Source organism: Cynocephalus volans, chromosome 4 (genome assembly GCF_027409185.1).
Source record: "Cynocephalus volans isolate mCynVol1 chromosome 4, mCynVol1.pri, whole genome shotgun sequence".
NCBI lineage: Eukaryota > Metazoa > Chordata > Mammalia > Dermoptera > Cynocephalidae > Cynocephalus > Cynocephalus volans.
Genome location: NC_084463.1, coordinates 120,113,250 through 120,136,773, shown reverse-complemented (window position 1 = coordinate 120,136,773; position 23,524 = coordinate 120,113,250). Strand labels below are relative to the sequence as shown.

Here is a 23,524-nt window from a genome sequence, read left to right as displayed (position 1 = left end):
CTCAATCCTTGAAGAATGTACATTTTAATTTTGGAGGATTTTTTGCTGCATCAAAAGAGAGATTTTTCCCCCCAAAATTCATCAAGGTATTATTTACATACAATTAGTGCATCCATTTTAAGGATTAACTTCGTTGAATTTTGTAAAACACAAATACTTGCGTGACCACCATCATCATCAACATACAGAATATTTCCATCTCCCCGAAAAAGGTTCATGAGTGCCCCTTTCCAGAAAATCCTCCCATCCGCAAGCAACCAACTGACTTTCTTTCACTATGTATCAGACTTATATTTTGTAGAGTTTCATACTAATGGAATCATACTGAATGTGCCCTATTGTTCCTGGTTTCTTTTGATAAGCATGATACTTTCTAGATTCATACATGTTTTTGTATATATCAGTAGTTCATTCCTTATTATTGTTGAGTTATTCCACTGAATGAATAAACCACAATTTTGTTTATTCACACAACTGTGAATAGAAATCTGGACTTTTTCTAGATTTGTGCTATAATAAATAAGGCTTATTTGTGTACATTTAGATTGCTTGGTCAAACAGTAGCATATATCTAAGATTTTAAGAAATTGCCAATTTGTTTTACAAAATGCATATACAATTTTACATTCCTGTCAACAATGTATGTGCATTCCTGTTACTTCGCATTCTTTTCAACACCAACTATTGTCGATCTTTTAAATTTTAACTGTATAGCAAGATCTCACTGTAGTTTTAAATTGCACTTTCCTAATGACCAAGCATTTATGTGTTCATTGGCCATATTTCCATATCTTTTGCCCATTTTAAACATCAGGTCAGCTGTATTCTTATTACTAAATTTTAAGAGTTCTTTACATATTCTGGATAGAAACCATGTCAGATTTATGTATAGTGAACATTTATATCATACCGTTGCTTGGTTTTTCATTTTCTTAATGGTATGTTTTGAAGAGCTAAGGTTTTTAAAGATCAGTTTTTTTTTTTCTTTTATACTTCATGCTTTCAGTGACATACCTAAGAAATCTTTGTCTACACCTATATTTTCTTCTAAAGTTTTTAGTTTCCACTTTCAGTTAATTTTTCCATATGGTATCACGTTCATTTTTTTCTATAATCAATACTTACCAATAAGGTGCTGAAAAAATGTTGTTGGAAAGACTATCACTAGTGATAGGCTCAACTTTTTTGGAAAAATTATCACTAACATTTCATGGAATTACTTTGGCATCACTGTCAAAAAACAACCATATCTGTGAAGGTTTATTTTTGGACCTTTGAGTCTATCCTAAGATTTAAATGTGTATCCTTATGCCAATACAACACTTTCTTGATTACTACAGTTTTAAATTAAATCATGAAATCTGATAGCATAAGTGCTTCAAATTTATCCTTCTTTTAAAAAACTCTTTTCGCTATTTTGGTCATCTGTGTTCCCATATGAATTTTGAATTGGCTCTTGGTAATGTCTTGCACTTTTTAGTGTTCATGTCTTTACATATTTTGTAAAATATAACCCTAAATATTTGATGGTTTATGGTGTATTATAAACACTATAGATTTTAAGTTTCAATTTTAGTTGTTTGTGGCACTTATAAAAATATAATTGATTTTCATATTTTGACTTTGAATTCCATAACTGTGATAAAGGTTGTAGTTTTAGCACAATTTTAGTGCCTATTTTATAGATTCCTTAGGATTTTACATGCACATGATGATATCATCTGGGAATAATGACAGTTTTACTTCTTCCTTCAAATCGGTTTGTCTTTTATCTCCTTTTCTTGGTTTATAGAATTTGTCAGATCCACAGAATTTGTCAGATCCTCCAGTACAATGTTGAATAGAAGTGGTAAGAGTGGACATCCTGTTTTGTTCCTAATTTTAGGGAGAAAGCATATATTAATTATTATTAAACATGACATTATCTGTAGTCTTTTATAGATGCTCTTTATTGGGAGAGAAAGATTCCTTCTTTCCTAGTTTGCTGAGAATTTTTCTTATGAATGACTTAAATTTTTACAAATAGTTTTTCTGTATCTATTAAGATGACTATGTGGTTTTTCTTTTTTATTCTGTCAATACACGATGAGTATCGCTTATCCAAAATGTTTGGGACCAGAAGTGTTTTAGATTTTGGACTTTTTGGATTTTTGAATATTTACATTATACTCACCAGCTGAGTTTCTCTAATCTGAAAATCTGAAATCTCTAACACTCCAATGAGCATTTTCTTTCAGCATCATGTTGGTGCTCAAAAAGTTTCAGATTTTGGAGCATTCTGGATTTTAGACTTTCGGATTAGAGATGCTTAACCTGTATGGTGAGTTACATTGATTTTTACAAGTAAAACCTGTTTTGCCTTTCTTGAATAAACCCCACTTGGTCACAGTTTGTTACCCTTTTGGTGTATTGTCAGATTCAAGTTGCTTATGTTTTTTAAGGATGTTTCCCCTCTATGTTCATGAGGAATATTGGTCTGTTGTTTACTTTCTTGAAATATCTTTTGATATCATTATAATGCTCTCCTCATTAAGTGTTGAGAAGGATTCTATTCTATTTAATATATTTTAAAAGAGTAACATTATTTCTTTATTAAATGTTGGAAGAAATTTACTACCTGAGTGATCCTGGAGTTTAATTTATGGGAAAGTTTATAATTACCACCTCACTTTCTTTACTAGATCTATGAATATTAAGATTTTGTAGTAGATTTTTTTCTTCAATCAGTTTTAACTTTTATTTTTCAAAGTATTTTTCCATTTTACCTAAATTGTCATATTTACTGGCATAAAGATGGTCATAATATTCCCATATTATCCCTTTAATCTGTAGCAGATGGCCCTTTCATTCCTAATATTAATAATTTCTATCTTCTGTTTTCTTCTAGTTAGAGGTTTATTAATTTTATTATTTTTTTAACAAAAACTTTCTTTTCATTCATTTTCTCTACTGTTTTTGTTTTGTATTTCATTGATTTCTGCTATTTATCTTTATTTCCTTTCTTCTACTTACTTGGGTATATTTGGCATTCTCTAGCATCTTAAGATGGAAGCTTAAATTATAGATTTTAAATCTTTCTTCTTTTCTGATATAAGCATTTAAAACTTGTAATTTCCTTCTAAGCACAGCTTTAGCTACATACCACAAATTCTAATAACACTGTGCTTTCATTTTAATTCATTCCAAAATATTTTCTAAATTCATTTCCATTGCAATTTATTTTTTGACCCATAGGTTGTTTAGAAGTGTTCTATTTAATTGCCAAGTGTTTGGGGATATTCCAGATATCTATTATTGATATGCAATTTAATTTCAGTGGGCCAGAAGCTTAGTCTGTAAGATTTAAATATTTTCAAATTTATTGAGACTACTTTTATTGCCCCACATGTAGTCTATTTTGATGAATGTTTTATGTGCACTTTAAAAAATATGATTCAGCTGTCTTTGGGTAAAGTGTTACTTAAATGTCAATTAGGTCAAGTTGTTAGTGTGTTTAGGTCTTCTATATTCCATTTCACACACAAGTGATATAAATATAGCTTTAAATGATCCATGTTTATATATTTTTTCCCATTCTTTTACTTTTATCCTATGGTGTTCTCATAATTAAACTGGAATTTTTGAAAAAAGAAAATAGCCAAGTCTTAGTTTTTATCTAGTCTGACAATCTGTCTTGTAATTGTATATTTAGACCAGAGATTGAAAGATTATGACCCCTCTCATCCATTTTTGTACAGACCCGAGCTAAAGGATTTGTTAAGAAAGAAGAAAAAAAGGCAGCAGCTGTAGCAAGTGATAGAGACCACAGGTGACCCTCAAAGTTTAAAATATTTACTATCTGACCACTTACAGAAAAGGTTTGCCTACCCTTGCTTTAGACCACTATAAAAGTACAGCTAAGATAGATAAAGAATACAGTAAGCAAATCTAAAGTAGAATTAAATGGGGTCCCAGAAGGAGAAGAAATAAAAAAGACAAAGGAAATATTTGAAGAAATAATGGAAGAGAATTTTCTAGAACTGATAAAAAGCATTAAGCCACAGACAAAAGAAATCAAATGTATCTTAAAAAGGCTAAATTTTTAAAAATCCATACATTACAGTAAAACTTCAGAAAATCAAAGACAAAGAAAAAATCTTCAACAGAGACAGATAACCTTAAATGGAATAACATTTGTCCTGACAGATGATCTCCTGACAGCAACAATGGAAGCCAGAAGACAGTGGAATGATATTACCAATTATCTAGAACAGGGTTGGGCAAACTTTTTCTTAAGTTGCCAAGTTATAAATATTTTAGAGATGCAGGCCATATGGTCTCTTTTGCAACTATGCAACTGCTATTGTTGTGTGAAGGCAGCAATAGACAATATATAAACAAAAGGACATGGCTGTGTCCCAACTTTATTTACAAGAACAGGTGGCTAGCACAGGTGGCCTAAGTTTACTGAACTAGGAAAATATAACTGCCAACTTAAAATTCTATATGCAGAGAAAAATATCTCCAAGAATAAAGACAAAAAACATTTTCAGACCAACAAACACCATTTTGTTTGGCTACAACCATAAATGCACAATGAAAGAAATGTTAAAGAATTAGGGAAGAAGGAAAATGATTCTAGATGGTCAAGGAAATAGAAATAAATGAGAAAAGAGAATGGACATACGTGGGTGAGTGAATACATAGGATCAGATTGTCAAATCTGACTCACATGAGCCAGAGATCTTATACAATGTCAAGCTTTATAAACCATTTTAAAATAGAGGCAATCAAGAGGTCCAGTTTAGTCAGGGTGAGATTTGGAACATTAAAAGCAGCTGCTCTGGTCTTTCCTTTCCTATCTCAGACACACACTCTGGCCCAGAGTAGATGAGATCTCCAAGTGAGGTGCAAGGGTTATTAACTCCGCTCTATGTGCCAGATTACTCCCTACTTCTTCTGAGTCTTTGATTGCCTATATCTTTGAAATTATTAATAAAGCTTAATACTGGGTAATCTCTCTGGGTAATATTAGGTAATCAGGTTCACGTGAGTCTGATTTGAAAATATGTTAGCTCAGAATGATGCTATGAGCAGAACTCTTACAGACCCATTAATCAAAAGGGCTAACACACTTTTTTAGCCAGAATAAGAAAGGAATTTAAAAGATAGAAAGAACATCTAATACTTTAAGATAAAGTATTCACTTGGAAAGTATAAACTTAAAGCTATGGGTTACCATAAAGATGATAAATTTAGAGGACTACTAAGTTTGAGAGTATTTAGTGAAAGAGACAAGATATTATTTTATAGAGAAATATTTTTTAAAAGCCTGGAAATCATTACTGGCAGAAATTCTCTGAATTAACAATTGGGGGATACATCATTTATTTTACATATTACTGAGAAGAATGGATTACATGGGTTGATAATTGATCCCCAATGACTGTGGACAGACTTTTCCAGGTGGTATGACAACTAATCTGCTGCAGTGGGTTAAAACAGGGTTGTAGTATACCTTCCCCAAGAGGGGTAACTGCCCCCCCCCCCGCAACCTGTAAGTAAAATAGTCCTTCTGAAGCAGCAAGCATGCTATGCATGCAAGTGAACTTAGATTGGCTTTATGATTTAATACCATTGCCAAAGAAGATGATAGATGTGGAAATCAGCAGCTCCCCATTCTTGAGTACTTTATGTAATCTTGCTATTGGGAGGCCAAGAAAATATTCAGAAGGCAGTGTCTGATTGACTGGTTCTGTTACCAAGCATGGGCTTCACAATGTTTCTGACATACAAAAGAAAAGAGGAATCAACAGGAGAAAAGAAAAGATGGAGAGAAAACAGTAAGCAGCTCATTGAGGGGGCCCAATGGTTTTTGAAAAAAGATGTGAAAAAGAGTAACATGGGGTTTCTATAAAGGAATTATTACACTTTGTAGAGAACAGTCCAAATCCTGGTGGTTGCTAGGGTTTTCCCAGGGTTGTGCTTTGCATAAATGATTACAAAAAAAACAATAAAATGAAGGATACCTGAGAAATATATGGCAAAGAAATATTGACCAAGGTCAGAAGGTAGATTGGGGAGGAAGAAATTTAAAACCACTGACCTATGATTCATGGGGGACATTTACTGAGGTAAATTCATTCCCAAGTTGAATTTTCCATTTAAAGTGACTTAATATCCTTGTATTGTTTGAGAGAAGGATAACAGTATTAATAAACTTTGATACATTTTAATTTTCAATGTCTTGATTTTTGTACAATAGTACCTTGATACTATTATAATAATTTAGTTTCCTTCTAATATCTGCATTCATAAACATATCATTTTGAATAAAAATAGTTTTGTTTATTTTCAATTTTGCACCTTTCTTTTTATTGCCTTGCTGCACTGGCTAGGATCTCCTTTATAGTGTTGGATGGAAGAGGTGATGGCAGGTATCACTGTCTTTTTCCTTAACTTAAAGAGAATGCTTTCAATGTTTCATCAATATGCTGGTTGTAGGTTCTGCTTTTATAGATACTCTATCATATTAGAACATTACTTTCTAGCTCTAGTTTTAAATAAATAGATGTATTGAATGGATATTAAATTTTATCAAAATTTTTTCCTGCGTCTATTGAGATGACCTTAAAGATTTTTCTGATTGATTTTCTCATATTTAACCAACTTTGCATTCCTGGGATACACTTTACCTTCCAGTATATTGCTTAATTAATTTTCTAATACTTTGTCTGATTTTTTTTAATTTTAGATGAAAAATATAATTTTGAAATATAATTATTCTCCACTCATTAATAGACTTTATGTTCGTAGCTGTTTTAGGTTTACAGCAAAATTGAGCAGAGTACAGATAGTACTGCTCCTCCCCTACAACATACACAGTTTCTGCTATTATTAACATGTTATATTAGCATGGTATATTTCTTACAATTATAAGCCAATATTGATATATTATTAACTCAATTTTACATTTGGGTTCCTTGTGTTGTACAGTTCTGTGGGTTTTGCCAAATGCATAATGTCATGTATTTATCATTACAGTAACATACAGAATAATTTTGCTGCCCTAAAAATTCTGTGCTCCTCCTACTTATCTCTCCCTCTCTCCCTCTTACCCTGAAACCCAGGCAACCACTGATTGATTTTCCCCCATTACCTCAAATATTTATCATTTCTTTGTGTTGGGAACATTCAAAATCCTCTCTTCTAGCTAACTGAAAGAATACAATAAATTGTTGTTAATTACAGTCACCCTACAGTGTTACAGAACACTAGGTATTATTCCTCCTACATCTAGCTGTAATTTTGTATTTGTTAACTAACCTCTCACTATGCCCCCTCCCTCCTACACTTTCCAGCCTCAGGTAACCGCCATTCTACTATCTTAAATGCTTAACCTCACTAATCATCCGGTAAATGCAAATCAAAACCACAATGAGATATCATCTGACTCCAGTTAGAACAACTGTCAAAAAAACATAAAATAACAAATGCTGGTGAGAATGCAGAAGAAAGGAGAACTCTTATGCACTGCTGACAGCAATGTAAATTAGTGCAGCCATTATGGAAAACAGTACGGAGGTTCCTCAAAAGAATAAAAGTAGAACTACCCGGTAATTCAGCAATTCACTACTGGGCATATATCCAAAGAAAAGAATAGCAGTATATCAAAGAGATATTTGCACTTCCATGTTTATTGCAGCACTATTCACAATAGCCAAAATATAAAATCAACCCAGGTACCATCAACAGATGAACAGATAAAGAAAATGTGGTATATGTACACAATGGAATATTATTCAGCCATTAAAAAAAAAAATGAAATCTTGTCATTCACAACAACATAGATAAGCTTGGAGGATATTATGCTAAGTGAAGTAAGCCAAGAATGGGAAGAGAAGTACTACATGTTCTCACTCAGGTGTAGAAGCTAAGAAAGCTGAACACATAAAAATAGAGAGTAGAATGGCAGTTACCAGAGACTGATTATGATTCTTACATATATGTTCATGAATGAGTGACTTGTGATTTTCTGTTCTATTGCCTTCGTGGGGTTTTGGTATAAGGGTTATATTGGTCTCATATATTGATGTTTGATTCTTGGCAAAGATGATACTGCAAGTAGGAAGAAAAGAATGGTCTTTGCAATAAGTGGGACCAGTACAACTATGTCATCGAAATAGAATACAAAAAAGGAAGAAAACTGGACCACTACTTCATACCACATACAAAAATCAATGCCCAGTGAATTATACACCTAAATTTAAAAAGCATTTTGTAAAGTATTTACAAGAGAATACACCCTCTATATTATTCAACTCACAAATAGTGGCAATCATAAATAAGAATGTTGCTACATAGAAATTGAGAATTTCAGTTCATCGAAAGACATTATGAAGAAAGAGAAAAGGCAAGCAAAAATGGGAGATTTTTGTATTACATAAAACATATCAACAGCTCTCAAATCCAAAATATATACAGATTGCCTTCAAATAAGAAAAAGACACAACTCAAAAGTAACCTGAGCAAAAGACATAAACATATATTAAACAGAAAGAAATCCAAATGGCCAATAATCAATCACATGAAAAGGTGCTCAGTCACATTAGCTATCACAGAAACAAAAATTTAAGTTGCAATGAGATATTGCTGCACAATCAACTGAAAGAAATTTTAATAGGTGGACAATATCAACCAGACCTGTTATATACTATTAGGTAGGTATAAATTGGTATAACCACTTTGGAAAATAGTCTGGCAATATCTAGGAAATCTGAAGGTATTTATATCCTAAAGACTACAATTCTACTTATAAGTATACACCTATAGATGTGTGCACCAGAGCACATGAACAAAATGTTCATAACAGAAATGTTCATTATAGCTCACCTGACCGAGAAAGAGCAGTCGATGTGGGTGGGATTCTGAAGTGGTGGCAATGTTCTATCTCTTGCCTTGGATGATGGTTACTATATGTTTAATTTCATTTGTTGTTTATGCAAACTTATGCATATTAAGCCTACATATTTGTGGTTTACATACTTGTTTTACAAGTATGTTATACTTCACACAAAAAATTAAAAAAGAAAAAAATGCTTATATTTGAGTTTTTTCAAAGAGAGATTTAATACAATTCTTTCTGATGAAATTACTACCATTGCTTGCTATTTACTGAAATACTTACTAAGGCTTTAACAACTACAAACACTTCAAAGAAAACAAAAGGCAAACTTCTTAAAAGAGCAAAAGGTTCACACTGCCTAGAAAAATCTTCAGAATGGTTATGCTGAAATAAGACCCGTATTCTGTAAGAGGCCATCTGCTCGAGCTGTTTATTGTCTGCTACAAGTCATAATCCTATTTGCATCAGTAATTACTTGTTCAAATATAAATATAACGGGAAAGATTATGATTTAAGGGAATACACAGGGGGAAAAAGCCCCATAATTCCTAGTAATTTTATATTAAAATGACTCAACACAGATATCGTCCATACAGATAACCTCTTTCATGAGACTATTAATCTGAATTGCCACCTGATTTTCCATTCATGAAAAAAACTATAGATTTTACTTAGTCATATCAAGTGGCTACTCACTAAACCTTATTTTAGCATAAACTAAATAAATCTTATCTCTGGAAATAATTGCTGAGAAACTAGGATAGCTTTAATCTATGGAAATATGATATTGTAATTCAAAAGGGTATTTTAAGTAATTCTCTTAACTAATTCAATAAACACTGCATTATCAACTTTTTTGAGTGGAATTTTTTTTTTTTTTTTTTGGACAACACATACTTTCCTATCTTATTTCTTATTTTAAAAGTAGCAATTTAACTTTTATTCCATGATACAGGGAGACCATGATTAATTATCTTGTACTGGTCATAGACATAAAAGCCACAGTCCATGCACTTAAAAATACAGTCTAAGAGAGACAGAACAATTGACAGCATAGGGCACTATTGGAGCTCATATGGTAAGTCCTTAACTAAGTGACATCTGAGCTTAGCCAGGAAAAGACAGGTCACCCACAGAGATACATATGCGTCTGGGAGTAGGGAAGGGCTGTATGTATGCACAACACTGCGTGAGGGGGTGGGGGAGGAAAGAAATGACAAACTTAAAGAACAATGAGTAGTTTACTATGACTAGAGCTACAAGAGGTGATGTGCAATGGCAAAGAATGGAGGTCTTCAAAGGTAATGAGAAGGAGTCTAGATTTTACCTAAAGAAAATGCAGAGTCATTTCAGGATCTGTAGAATAAGAAACACAAAATCAAATCTGTAATCTACTTTTGCCCAGTGTGACTTAGATAAAAGACTTTGTCTATGTGCTAAGGAAGAACATGCCCTAGCGGGGAGATAGAAAAGCAAACAGCAGAAGTGCCATGGGAGTTCATACAAAGAACACCCATGCAAGTGGAATTTTTTTTTTATTGGTTATGAATATTCATGAGATACAAAGCTGACTGTCACCCCTTGTGCCCATGATGTAAGGGCCAGATTCATACTTGCACTGTACCCATTACCACAAATTGCATTGTACCCCATGTCCCCCACCCAATTATCCTCAACCTCCCCCTCTCCTCCTTTCCCCCCACACCACTTTGTAGCCCAAAGAATGTTCTCTCCCTCTGCAAGTCCAACGCACTGCTGTGGTTTTTTCTTTCCTTCCTTCTTTCTCTTTTAGCTTCCACATATTAGTGAGTACATGCGGTATTTATCCCTCTGTGCTTTGCTTATCTCTTATTCCACTCAATATAAGTTTCTCTAGGCTCATCCATGTTGTTGCAAATGGGAGTACTTCATTCTTTTTTATGGCAGAGTAGTATTCCATGGTGTACATATACCATACTTTCCTTATCTAATCATCCATCGATGGATATTTAGGTTGGTTCCATATCTTGGCTATTGTAAACAGAGCTGCGATGAACAAAGGAGTGGCGGTATCCCTTCAAACATGAGGATTTCCGTTCCTCTGGGTATATACTCAGAAGTGGGATTGCTGGATCATATGGAAGATCTATCTGTAGTTGTTTGAAAAACCTCCATACTGTTTTCCATAGTGGTTGTACTAATTTACAGTACCACCAACAGTGTAGGAGTGTTCCCTTCTCTCCACTCCCTTGCCAGCATTAGTTATTCACTGCCTTTTTGATTATAGCCAGTTTAGATGGGGTGAGGTGGTATCTCAATGTAGTTTTAATTTGTATTTCCCTGATGACTAGTGATGTTGAGTATCTTTTCATGTACCTGTTGGCCATTTGTATGTCTTCCTTTGAAAAATGTCTATTCAGCTCCTTTGCCCATTTTTTAATTGGGTTATGATTTTTAATGTGTAATTGCTTGAGTTCCTTGTATATTCTGGATATTAATCCCTTGTTGGATACATAGTTAGCAAAAATTTTCTCCCACTCTGTAGGTTGTTGTTTCACTCTGTTGATTGTTCCCTTTGCTGTGCAGAAGCTTTTTAGTTTGATATAGTCACATTTGTTTATTTTTTCTTTTATTGATTGTGCTTTTAGGCTTATGTTCATAAAGTCTGTGCCCAGACCTAGTTGCTGAAGTGTTTAACCTATATTTTCCCTTAGTAATGTTACATTTTCAGGTCTTATACTTAAGTCTTTAATCCATTTTGAGTTGATTCTAGTGTATGGTGAGAGGTGCATATCTAGTTTCATTCTTCTGCATATGGATATCCAGTTTTCCCAGCACCACTTGTTAAAGAGGCAGTCTTTTCCCCAATGTAGATTTTTGTTGGCTTTGTCCAATATCAGATAGCTATAAGCCTGAGGGGTGATTTCTGGGTTCTCTATTCTACTCCACTGGTCTGAATGTCTATTTTTATACCAGTACCATGCTGTTTTGGTTACAATGGCTTTGTAGGATAATTTGAAGTCAGGTAGTGTTATGCCTCCAGCTTTATTTTTTTTGCTCAGGATTGCTTTGGCTATTCGGGGTTCCATATGAAGGTTAAGATTGTTTTTCCATTTCTGTGAATGTCATTGGTATTTTGATAGAGATTGTAATGAATCTATAGATCACTTTGGGTGGTATAGACATTTTCACAATGTTAATTCTTCCAATCCGAGAACATGGAATATCTTTCTATCTTTTTGTGTCTTCTTTAACTTCTTTCAGAAGTTTTTTGTAGTTCTCATTGTAGAGGTCTTTCACCAGCTTGCTTAAATTGATCCCTAGGTATCTGAGTGTGTTCTTGTGACAGCTGTAAATGAACTTATTATCTTTATTTCTCTTTCTGTTAGTTCATTATTTGAGTACATAAATGCAATTGATTTGGAGGCATTTATTTTGTATCTTGCAATGTTACTGAAGTTATTAACCAGCTCTAGTTTTTTGATATAGAGTCTTTAGGTTTTTCTATATATAATATCATGTCATCTGCAAATAGGGAAAGTTTGACTTTTCCAATCTGGATTCCCTTTATTTCTTTCTCTTGCCTGACTGCTCTGGCTAGTACCTCCAGTACTATGTTAAATAGAGGTGGTAAGAGTAGGCATCCTTCTCTTGTTCCTGTTCTTAAGGGAAAGGCCCTCAGTTTTTTCCCATTCAGAATGATACTGGCTGTGGGCTTGTCATAAATGGCTTTTATTGTATTGAGATATTTTTCTTCTATACCTAATTTCTGGAGAGTCTTTATCATGAAGGGATGCTGAATTTTGTCAAAGGCTTTTTCAGCATCTATTGAGATAATCATATGGTCTTTGTTCTTGAGTTTGTTGATGTGATGTATCACATTTATTGACTTTCGTATGTTGGACCATCCTTGGAATCCCACTTGATCACAGTGTATAATTTTTTTAATATGTTGCTGTGTTCTGATTGGTAATATTTTGTTGAGGATTTTGTAAAAATCCTAGATGCAAAAATGGCATTTAAAGTTAGTGACCCTGTACTGGCCAGTCACCAAAAAATGAAGTTAGTGACAAAACAATTCTAAATTTTACCTAGAAGAATATTTTGGTGATAACTATTTTTTTCTAAAGCATATAGGGGGAAGGAAGGGGATACCCTGATAGATATAAATACATACAAGGTGTAATACTATTACTTTGCTTTCAGTTCAATACATCACCCAAATACATATTTATTTTTCATCTGTTCCCTAAGTACAGTGAAAGGACTGTAAAGTAATACAAAATCTAGCAAACTGATAATTGTACAGAGATTTTGGAAGGGGATATAGAAGAACCAAAGATTCTCATAATTTAGTGGAAGAAAGACAATGAAATCACTGGTAAACCTGTGAAGAAGGACCCAGTGCTTAGTGCATACATCAGAGAAGATTACAGTGGAGCAATTCTTCACAACACAAACCCTTGGAGTCAAGAGGTATATGAAGTGGGAGTGACAAAGAGACTAAAAACTTATGGGAAGAATTGTGACCTAACTAGGTCTCCCTCCCTGCCACCCCCAGCCTCAGAGAGAAAACCCACACCAGTTACCTTTATTAAATAATCCAGTCCTCCATGCATAAATGAAAATGAAAAGCAAGGATCCTTAACTATATGAGGCAGGGGCAGATGTACGCACATCCCATAAAAAATAACTACTACCAGGCAGGTACAAACACAGGGCCCAGACTTGGAACCACAAAGCTATTCCATGAGTTGCCCCCTCCCAAATGTATCATTTGTATTTACAGGTGTGTAACTGCAGAATTACTAACACTGAGTACATTTATTGTTTGAAATTAGTAATAACTCAGCTTCTAATACAGTGAAAGTGATGAAAAGAATCATCTGGATTCAAGCAGAGATGATGGGTTTTCAGGCTTTAGTGATGATGATTTACCTGGCTTTGAATGCAGGACATCCCCTGGGTCTTGAGAATTCATTAATTTATTCATTCATTTTATTGAATAAGTATTTACATTAAATGCCTACTATGTGCCAGGTACTCTTTCAGGTGGTCAGGCACATCAGTGAATGAAAAAGAGAAAAATCCCTGCCTAACATTGGGGAGCTGACAGTCTACTAAAGCTTACATTTCTATGGATTTCACCCCCTGTGACCTAAGGCTTTTAAGACTGGTAAGAAATATACCAAAATGTTAATAGTAATCTCTGGTAACAGCCTTATAGGTAATATTTAGTTTCTTCTTCACCTTCTCTTATGTCTTCCCAACACAAAAACACCCTTTTTTCTTTTCTTCTTTTTTTATTCAAAGGGGAGAACTGGGCTGGCTGGTTAGCTCAGTTGATTAGAGTGCAGTGTCATAAGACCAAGGTCAAGAGTTCGGATCCCTGTACTGGCAAGCCGTAAAAAAAATAAGTAAATAAATAACTAAATAAATAAGTTGATGGGAGAATTGAGTGGGGAAATAAGTCTGGCTGCAGTACAGAGAATGAATGGCAGAGAAGGGGTGGTAGGCAAAGACAAAGCACAAACAACTGGACCAGTTAAGCACAGACACATTTATTCAGGGGAGAGGTATAAGAATGTGAATTAAGGCATGAATTTGAGACACATCGAGGATTGAAGACAGACCTGAGAAACATTAAGCATACTCAATTAAAAGGACTCTGTCTCCAACAGGTATGCTGGGTAAAGGAGAAGGAAAGGCCAGGTATGAATCCTAATTTGGAACTGTGAGAAAAGACTTAATGTAGCAGGTCTGCTCTGCTCAGTTTGTGCTTATCCCTATAGCCATGGCAATGGTTCTTGATCAGATTCTAAAAACAGAACTCCTAGAACATTCACATAGTTATTAGGTAATGATGTTATTCTATTTACCTGAAGCAGCAGGTGAAGATGAAATGGTTGTCAGCATGTTTTCAGTAAACGGAGATTCATGTACACCTGGTATCTGATTAGGGTTTGCACATTGCTGGTCACATGGCAAGTATATGCCTACATGAACAGCTGTCTTTGAGAACTATGGACTCTGAGACTCAAGCAAATTTCTCTGAATAGAGACATCTCGTGTCTCTGAGGTTCGAAGCTAGGGAGAAGAGCACATCTTGTGTGATTCCTATAGAGAAAGAAGGATGACACGGAAGTCTGCAAATGACCTCTTCACCTATGAATATCTTTTGTCTGCTGTTCCTGCACAGTACACTTTGCTGAAATAAATCTTAGCCGTGAGTACAGCTTTATATTCAGTTATGTCAGTTCTTTCAGTGAACCACTGAACTAGTGGGTCTATGGGACCCCCAAGACAGGACAGCTGAGTGAACAGGAAATTAATGGGTTTTGGGGATAGAGTGGGGGTAAAAATGAATTTAGTTTCCTTGTTAGGTGTATTTTGATTACCTTCATGACCTTCACCAGAGTTCTATGGCTTCTGAGCAGCAAAATCTTTTTTTTACCAGTGGTAAAAAATTCAAAATTATCTTCAGCTTTAACTCACTCTTCTATGTTATTTCTATTAAATTTAGAAACAAAATATAAAGGAACATTCCATAGTTCAAGAATTACTGCTAGTGTATTTTGTGATCCTATTCCAAATTTTATATATATCACCACTATCCTTAAAATCATTACCTTAAGACACTTTAGTTCTACTCAAAAAACTACTAAGCATCTACCATGTAGCAGACACTTTGCTAGGTGTTACAGATAAGAAGATGAAGATAAAGCTCCTGTCCTAAAGTCTAGAGAAGGACACTTACATAAACATGACAACAGATCAAAATGTTCTCTAGGCTTTTTTTAATGTTTCTCTTCTAAAAGTATCTGAGACATAGGCAATATAAAAGATTGCATCTTTACTGAAATTGAAAGTATCGCACTGTGGCCATATGATGGATCAACCTCCTCATGAAAATTCGTCTGCAATAACATTCAAATTCTGAATAATGCCATTCCATGGCTGAGTCCATGAGAAAGCAAAGGCAGCTAGAATAACGGTAAAAATATTACCAGAGACTACTTCTGCTTCCTGAGAGTGAACATAGTATACAATTGCCTGGCAACTGAGTACCTTTGCTAATCTTAGGTAAGTTTATATTTCTGAAATGATCATTCACTTCAGAATTCAAAGTATAGTAGTAAAAATAAGAAACAATTTCTCATTCCCTCCCATATATCACTTTGAGTTCTATTTGCCCCTAATAATATAACATCTTAGAAAACTTATATTCTACTTTATTCATGTGTGCAACTTCAGAACAGCCAGCCTAATCTTCTTAAACCTTAATGTCAGTTTATATTAACAACCAAAATTCACCTTATTCTAAATTTGTTTCTTTAGAAATGTTAGATCACTTTAAACAAGAAATAAAAATAATCTTATTTTGAACACAATTCAAGGATTATAAGTTGCATATACTAAAAGAGTAATGGGCCGAGTATTTTAAACTGATAAGAACAGATACTACACTTGATCTTAGCCAAAAGGCCGAGAAGCGATGGGCCGAGTATTTTAAAAATATCCATCTTTAAGGATGGAAAGTGCCTTTTACAGGTGTAAAATTGCAGAGTTTTGCAGAAGAAATTCTACTGTGTACAGATTTCTGACAGAGAAGAAGCCTCAGAAGAGCGAAACAACTCACAGCCTACTAATCAAAAGAGTTGTTTTCACTGATTGATGATAGTTACAGAAAGCTCCAAATGCAAGAACAGACAACTATGAAAGAAGTTGAGAGGACAGTGAGTACAGCATAAAACTGACTTGTGTGTTTTGGTATAGGAGAATAGAGAGTGTAAAATAGAAAGAATACAAAAAGAGTGTCATATTTTAATAGGACAGCTGCAATAAATGATTATTTTAGAAACATAACCACCCAAACGTGAAGTATTATTTGATGCAGTGATGCCAAGCCAAACATACCACTACTAAAAATAATTAACATTATTATAATTACTGCTAACATTTAGTAAATAGTTACATGCCATCCACTCTGCAAAGTACCATAAATAGATTCAATTCTTTTAACAATCTTACAAGATAGATACTACCAACTTCATTTTACAAATGAGGAAACCAGGGCATAAGAAGTATGTTACTTGTCCATTCTTATAAGGCTAATTAGTGAAAAAGCCAAAATTATAACTCCTGTCATGTGATTCCAGATGCTGAGACAAGTATGCTATGCTACCTCCTCCACTGGTAACATAATGAGTCAGCACACTGTGGGGACATTAACAATAATCTGTTTTTTTGCATATTCTTTCAGAAGTATACATTCACAAACAAAAGAACAGAAGTTATTTCACCCCACAGTGTGAATTTCAAAATTTCAGTAACAAATGCTGGTGAGGATATGGAGAAAAGGGAACTCTCTTACATTGCTGGTGGGAATGTAAATTTGTACAGCCACTGTGGAAAACAGTACAGAGGTTCCTCAGAGAATTGAAAACAGATCTACCTTACAACCCAGCTATCCAACTACTGGGTATATACCCAAAGGAAATGAAATCAATATATTAAAAAGACACCTGCACTCCCATGTTCACTCCAACGCTATTTACAAGAGCGAAGAGATGGAATCAACCTAAATGACCATCAGTGGATTAATGGATTAAAAAAAACTGTGATATACATACACAACGGAATACTACTGTGGGGGGGAGAATACTATCCAGCTGTAAAAAGAAATGATATCCTATCATTTGCAGCAACATGGATGAAACTGGAAACCATCATGTTAAGTGAAGTCAGTCACAGAAAGAAAAATATCACATGGTCTCACTTATATATGGAATCTAAACAAACAAACAAACAGTGGTTCTCATAGAAGTAGAGAGTAGAATAATGGTTACCAAAGGGTGGGAGGGGAGGGAGGTAGGGGGAGGAGACGTGGTGAGGTAGGAGACTAATGGATACAAAACAATACTATTTACTCTAAATGAAGCACTGTGCAGTGTATACATATATTGAAACAACACACTGTACACCACGAAAATAAATATAAAGAAAATTGGGAAAAAAAATTAAAAGACTCCAGGTCTCCCACACACTCCTCCTAAACATTGGTACAGAGCAAGGTCTATGACTGTGGTGAAGGCACCTAGAAGCTGAGGCGCTGCAAGAAATACAGCATGTGTGACCAAACTATGTACTCGCCCCCCCCCAAAATTTTCAAATAGAAGACAAAGGAGAGATGCATACAAACACTACGGAAATAGCTTCCTTTTCAGAATATGTAAAAGGCAAGAACATTTCTGAAGAAACGGTATAATGTTGGCTTATACAAAGAAAAAGGCCTGCATTTTAAACTTGCTATATAGGTTCTAAGTAAAGCAAATTATCAAATGCAACAATACTGACCCTGTAAATAGTTAAATAAAAAATACAGCATAGCAAATTGGCTATGAGGATGGACTACAGAGTCAGGCTACCTAGCTTTCAATCCTGGATCCATTACAAAGAGGAGAGTTACTTAATCTCTGTGCTTCAATTTCTTAATCGCTATAATAAGGATAATAATCTATTGTAATCATACCTACCTCATAGGAAATTCAATAGAAAGTGCTAAATTAATATTATCTATTTTTATTATTAAATAAGAGTACTTAAAGATTGAGTGTTAACTTGTTTTCACTAAATGCTCTCACGCAGTAACACTCAAATATATTATGACACACTTACTGATAAGATTTGCTTTAAAATACTCCAAAAAAAATAAAACAAACAGAAAAGGTGGGCAAGGGAAGACAGATCAAACAAAATGGTAAAATATTAATAACTGTTGAAGCTGGGTGATCAGTACATCGGGATCCATATCATTCTCTGTACTGTCATGTGTGGTTGTAAATTTCAAAAATAAATTCTTTTAAAGATTGTCAGGCATAACTTTGCTATTTCAAAGCAAATAGGAGGGGATCAGACTACATAACTGTTCAACAGTTTTGTGAAAAAAATGTTTTAATTTATATTTTACCAAAATATATCTGATGAACAATTGTTTCTCTCTGCTCGAATCACTATGACTGCTGATGACCGGCAAAAATAACGTCTATAATGCACCTTAAACATGGCTATCTAACAGAAGGTAAGATAAAGGTCTACAAGAATATCACTGTATTTTGATAATAACAACTATGACCTTTGATAGTCTCCCTCTGAAAAAATAGGGAATTGAGTGACAAGGTAACCAACAAGCAACTAGATGCACAAACCTAATCATCAGTGCTAAAAACTGAGTTTTAGTTTTAGTCATTTTGCTTATACTCTCCATGCTTGTAATGTTTGTTACAAATGTGATTTCTCTGACAGCTAATGTTAGAGAAAGAAAATAATTATCTGCAATAGTGAAACTGATTTTGATCTCTCCACTGCATTTGATTTCTTCACTATGCTTCCTTTCTACAACTATACGATATTCCAGCAAAGAGTCCAGATATACTCTGTAGACAACAGGAATCTCATGAAAACTATACTTTACAAGATCAAGAGGATAAACACTGATAAGAATGAAAGGATATTTGAAATAGCAAAGAATAGTTTGAAATATTTGCTTCATACTTCACCACTACATTAAAATTAGTGTTCGAAAGTCAAAACTCTGAGTGGCAAAATGATCAAACTCCGTTTACAAAAACTATATGCAGAAAACTTGGAAGACAAGTACCTTGACTCAATGACTACAGGCAGAGAGAGGATCCTTGTCCAAATAAGCCATGTGTCTCTACCTATTCCACCCTAAAACTTTGTTGGAGTTTAAGTGAGGGGTCCAAGGTATCTTCTACCCTAATAATTTTAACGAAAAGCTATTATGCTAGATTACTGGGTTGAAACATCATTATCATTGAGCTAAAATATTGTGAAAACACTTTTTAGATATGTGCTCACTTAGCTAAAATAACTGTTAAGTTACATCAGAAACATGTTTGTGTAGAATCCTGTAAATGCTGCTAAAAAGTCATTCTCTGTAGCTCTGGCTTTAAAAGTGAAAGAGCCAAAGATGAGAAGGGAGGATAGGTTCACTGTCTCAGAACATGGAAAAGCATCCCTTATGTCAGTAGTTTCCATTTGCTGAATCAAGGGCCACACATTTCTTTCACAATTCTTCTCCTGCCCACTGGTGCAGAAGCAAGGTACTATCTTAATGGAAATAATACTAATAAATGCAAATTGACACCTATCCTTTAATAAGAAGTATGTAGGAGCTGAAAAACATAAGAAATATTAATCTTAAACTATTCTGGGCTCTGCACTAGTCATAAATGTACCTTAGAAGGTCTTCTAACTCTAATAAAAATATTTAGGGTTAGTGGGGGGAGGAAGGGTGGATTATTCTTAAATCTGGGTAGAATCACTGTGAATTATCTTTAAATAGTACTTTAAAATATTTTCCAGGTGTTTAGGATAGCATTAAATTATAAGCTCATTACATTAAATTTTAAGATTTATATAGTTTGGCTGGATCAATCAGTTTGAAAAAATACTATAAAATACAAATTTTTTAAGCAATTTTTTTGCTGGGAGCTCACTGATACACCACAATATGCCTATTAATTTCACTGTCTTGCTCTTCCAGAACCGCAAACCAACAACAACAGTAATATATATCCTGATAAAGTGATTAGAAGACCATAAAAAAAGAAAAAGGGACTGCCAGTAAATTTCACTATATCAATAATTTCCATCACAAACATTTTCCTCAGTATTTAAAGTAACTAAAAATTTTATTTGTGTGTGTGTGTGTGTGTGTATCAGAAATGATAAGAAGCTTGGACACTGTACACTGTGGCACTAAGTTTTATACACATGAATTTGAATGTAATCGTTGTGTAAATATGTTAGGTATTTCTACAAAATCACTGGGAATCAGGGCCTCTGTGAAGTGAAATGAAACAAAACAAAATGAAATGAGTGTTATCACAATCCTTTTCCATTTCTTCCATAAAGTAGAAATTAAAATGAGAACACATCTAGTCCCATTGTGTAGAAATCAAAAACAACAAGTTAATTCATAAATGGACATGGCCTTTCGTAAGATTAAAACTTCTAATAGAAATATCTTACCATAATCTATCAACAATAAATTGGTGATAATTCTTCTAAAACAAGCTATTCTTTGGGACAGTGGTTCTCACATTTGTTTGGATGGCAACTGCATAAGCAATAGAGGGTGCTCTGTATGGAACCCCAAAAATGATGATGTTATACTTAATGGTACAATAAGAACCAGAAAAAAAACTTTAATAGATATATAATTGCAATTACAATTCTAGAATATATTTTTTTTTTCAATATAAAAATCATAACCACAAACCAGTACCTGAACAAGATCAATTTAATTTTTCCATTAACATTAATTTGGTAATTGTTAATAATAACTGTAGCTTACATTTGGATACTATGTGCTAGGCAGTTTGCCAAAGTGATTTATATGTATATCTTACTTATAACTTATTTATCTTACTGATAACCATATAAGGTAGCCATTATGTTCATTTGACAGTGAAGCAATTGAGGTTTCTGCTGTGGGTTGAATGTTGTCCCCTCCAAAGCTCATGTTGAAACTTAATCCCCAATATGGCATTTGAAAGTTGGGGTGAATTGAAGAGGTGATTGGATCATGAGGACTATGCCTTCATGAATGAATTAATCCATTCATGTATAAATGGGTTAATGGTTTAGTAGGTTATCAAGTAGTAGACTGGGAGCTTTATAAGGAGAGCAACTGAGCACATAAAAATGATCTTGCTCAGCCCTCACTATATGATAACCTGTGTTGCCACGGCACTCTGTACAGAGTCCCTACCAGAAGGCCCTCCCCAGATGCACTCTTCAACTTCCTAGCCTCCAAAACTGTAAGAAATAAATTTCATTTTCTTATAAATTACCCAGTTTCAGGCATTCTGTTACAAGCAACAGAAAACAGATGAAAATAGTGTCCAACAGGGTAGATGTAATTTAACCCAAGTTCAAAGTACTGGTTAAGGGGTAGAGTGAGGACTCCAACTCAAGCCTACCTCAAATCTGTGCTCTTAACCACATCATCCTTCTACATTATGAGATAAAATCTAATAATATTTAAACATTTTACATAATCATATTTAAATTTTGTACCCATCAGAAAAGATCTACATCAATCAGTTTTAAGAGTGGAACGTAAGTATAGGTGAAAGGACTATTTAAAAATTGCTGAGACACTTCCTATAAATTACTCCTAAGTTCCAAGTGTAAGGTGCTTTTGTTATGCACAGAGCTAAACAAATTTAGTTGTAAAAATTGTATTTTTTTATTTTTTTAACTTTAAAAATAAAAGTCTATAGCACCTGGTATTCTCAGGCGATACCCTCCTCCAAGTACAAAGCAGGGCCTGACCCTGCTTAGCTTCCCAGATCAGAAGAGATAGGGTGAAATCAGGGTGGTATGGCTGTAGGCTAAAAGCTGTTGATAGAGTTTAGATGTGTTGTCCCCGCCAAAACTCGTGGAAATTTGATCCCCAGTGTGGCAGTGTTAAGAGCTGTTTGAATCATGGGGGCGGATCCCTCATGAACGGATTAATGCTCTCCCTGGGGGAGGGAGGCCTAAGTGAGATCTTGCTCTATCAGTTCAGGCGAGAGCTGGTTGCTTCAAAGACCCTGGCATCCCCACCCCCTCTCTCGCTTCCTCTTGCCATCTGATCTGCTTGTAACTGTCAGCTGCCTGCAGCCTTTCCCGAATAGAAGCAGCCTGAGGCCTGTGCCAGATGCAGCTGTCCCAGAATTGTAAGCCAAATAAACCTGTGTTCTTTATAAATTACCCAGTCTCGGGTATTTCTGTTATAGCAACACAATATGGACTAATACAGCTGTATTTCAAATAAAGGCACTCTTATTAGGACATAAGCCAATTGTAAAATCAACCACTGATCCATAACCTAAATTAACTACTCAAATGAGAAGAGGTATTTTAAATTTTAGGGAATAAACTAAATCCACTCTGCCTTATTTTTAGCCATTCTGGAATTTACCTAATTTGAGGGCTAGTGTTGTAACAAAAGAAAAAGACAGATAACCCTTAGTGTTTAGTGTAATTGCTATTTCCTAAAAAAATTACTGATATAAACATTTAGTTCTGTCAATTACTCTGTCCATATTAACCTATGTATCAATAATTTCTAATTTTATTTTAGAGTTAGCATATTTATAGCCATAATTACAAAGCCAGAAAACCATATGAAAATAATTCTCATCAATGACAACTATGAAAAGATTATTCACCACCATACCTCAAACATGTCTAGCTCAATCCAACTTAAAATCTCTTATTCTGGAATGAATTTTTATCAAAAGACAAACATCATGAGTCTGCATTAGATAGCTACTAAAGACAAGAAAACCTGTTAAATAATCATCAAATTTTAAAATAATCTTAAATCAAGCCTTAAAATGCATCTACCTTATGATATCCATTGCCTGGTAAAGTATTTCAGATTGATCAACTCCAAGAACCTTCTTTGCTCCAGCTTTAGCAGCAAACAGAGAGAGAATTCCAGTTCCACACCCAACATCCAAAACTACCTGGTACAATAAAAAAAAGATGGTTATCAAAAACATGCTCTATTTTAAATTCTATTTATATATTATGGTATTTCGGGAATAGATCACAATAAATAGGAATGATTCACAATAAAAA

General features: G+C 34.2%; 1 protein-coding gene and 1 pseudogene across 4 annotated transcripts in view; both read right to left on the bottom strand.

The window, feature by feature from the left end:
• The window catches only part of PRMT3 (protein arginine methyltransferase 3), a 136,801-nt gene that overhangs the window by 90,425 nt on the left and 22,852 nt on the right, over positions 1-23,524 (bottom strand). For all 4 annotated transcript variants that reach the window (XM_063093687.1, XM_063093688.1, XM_063093689.1 and 1 more), the window contains one exon: positions 23,288-23,409. In XM_063093687.1, coding sequence (XP_062949757.1) covers positions 23,288-23,409 — 122 coding nt within the window. The remainder of the gene's footprint in view (positions 1-23,287; positions 23,410-23,524) is intronic.
• LOC134377496 (U2 spliceosomal RNA) lies at positions 16,206-16,360 on the bottom strand (annotated as a pseudogene).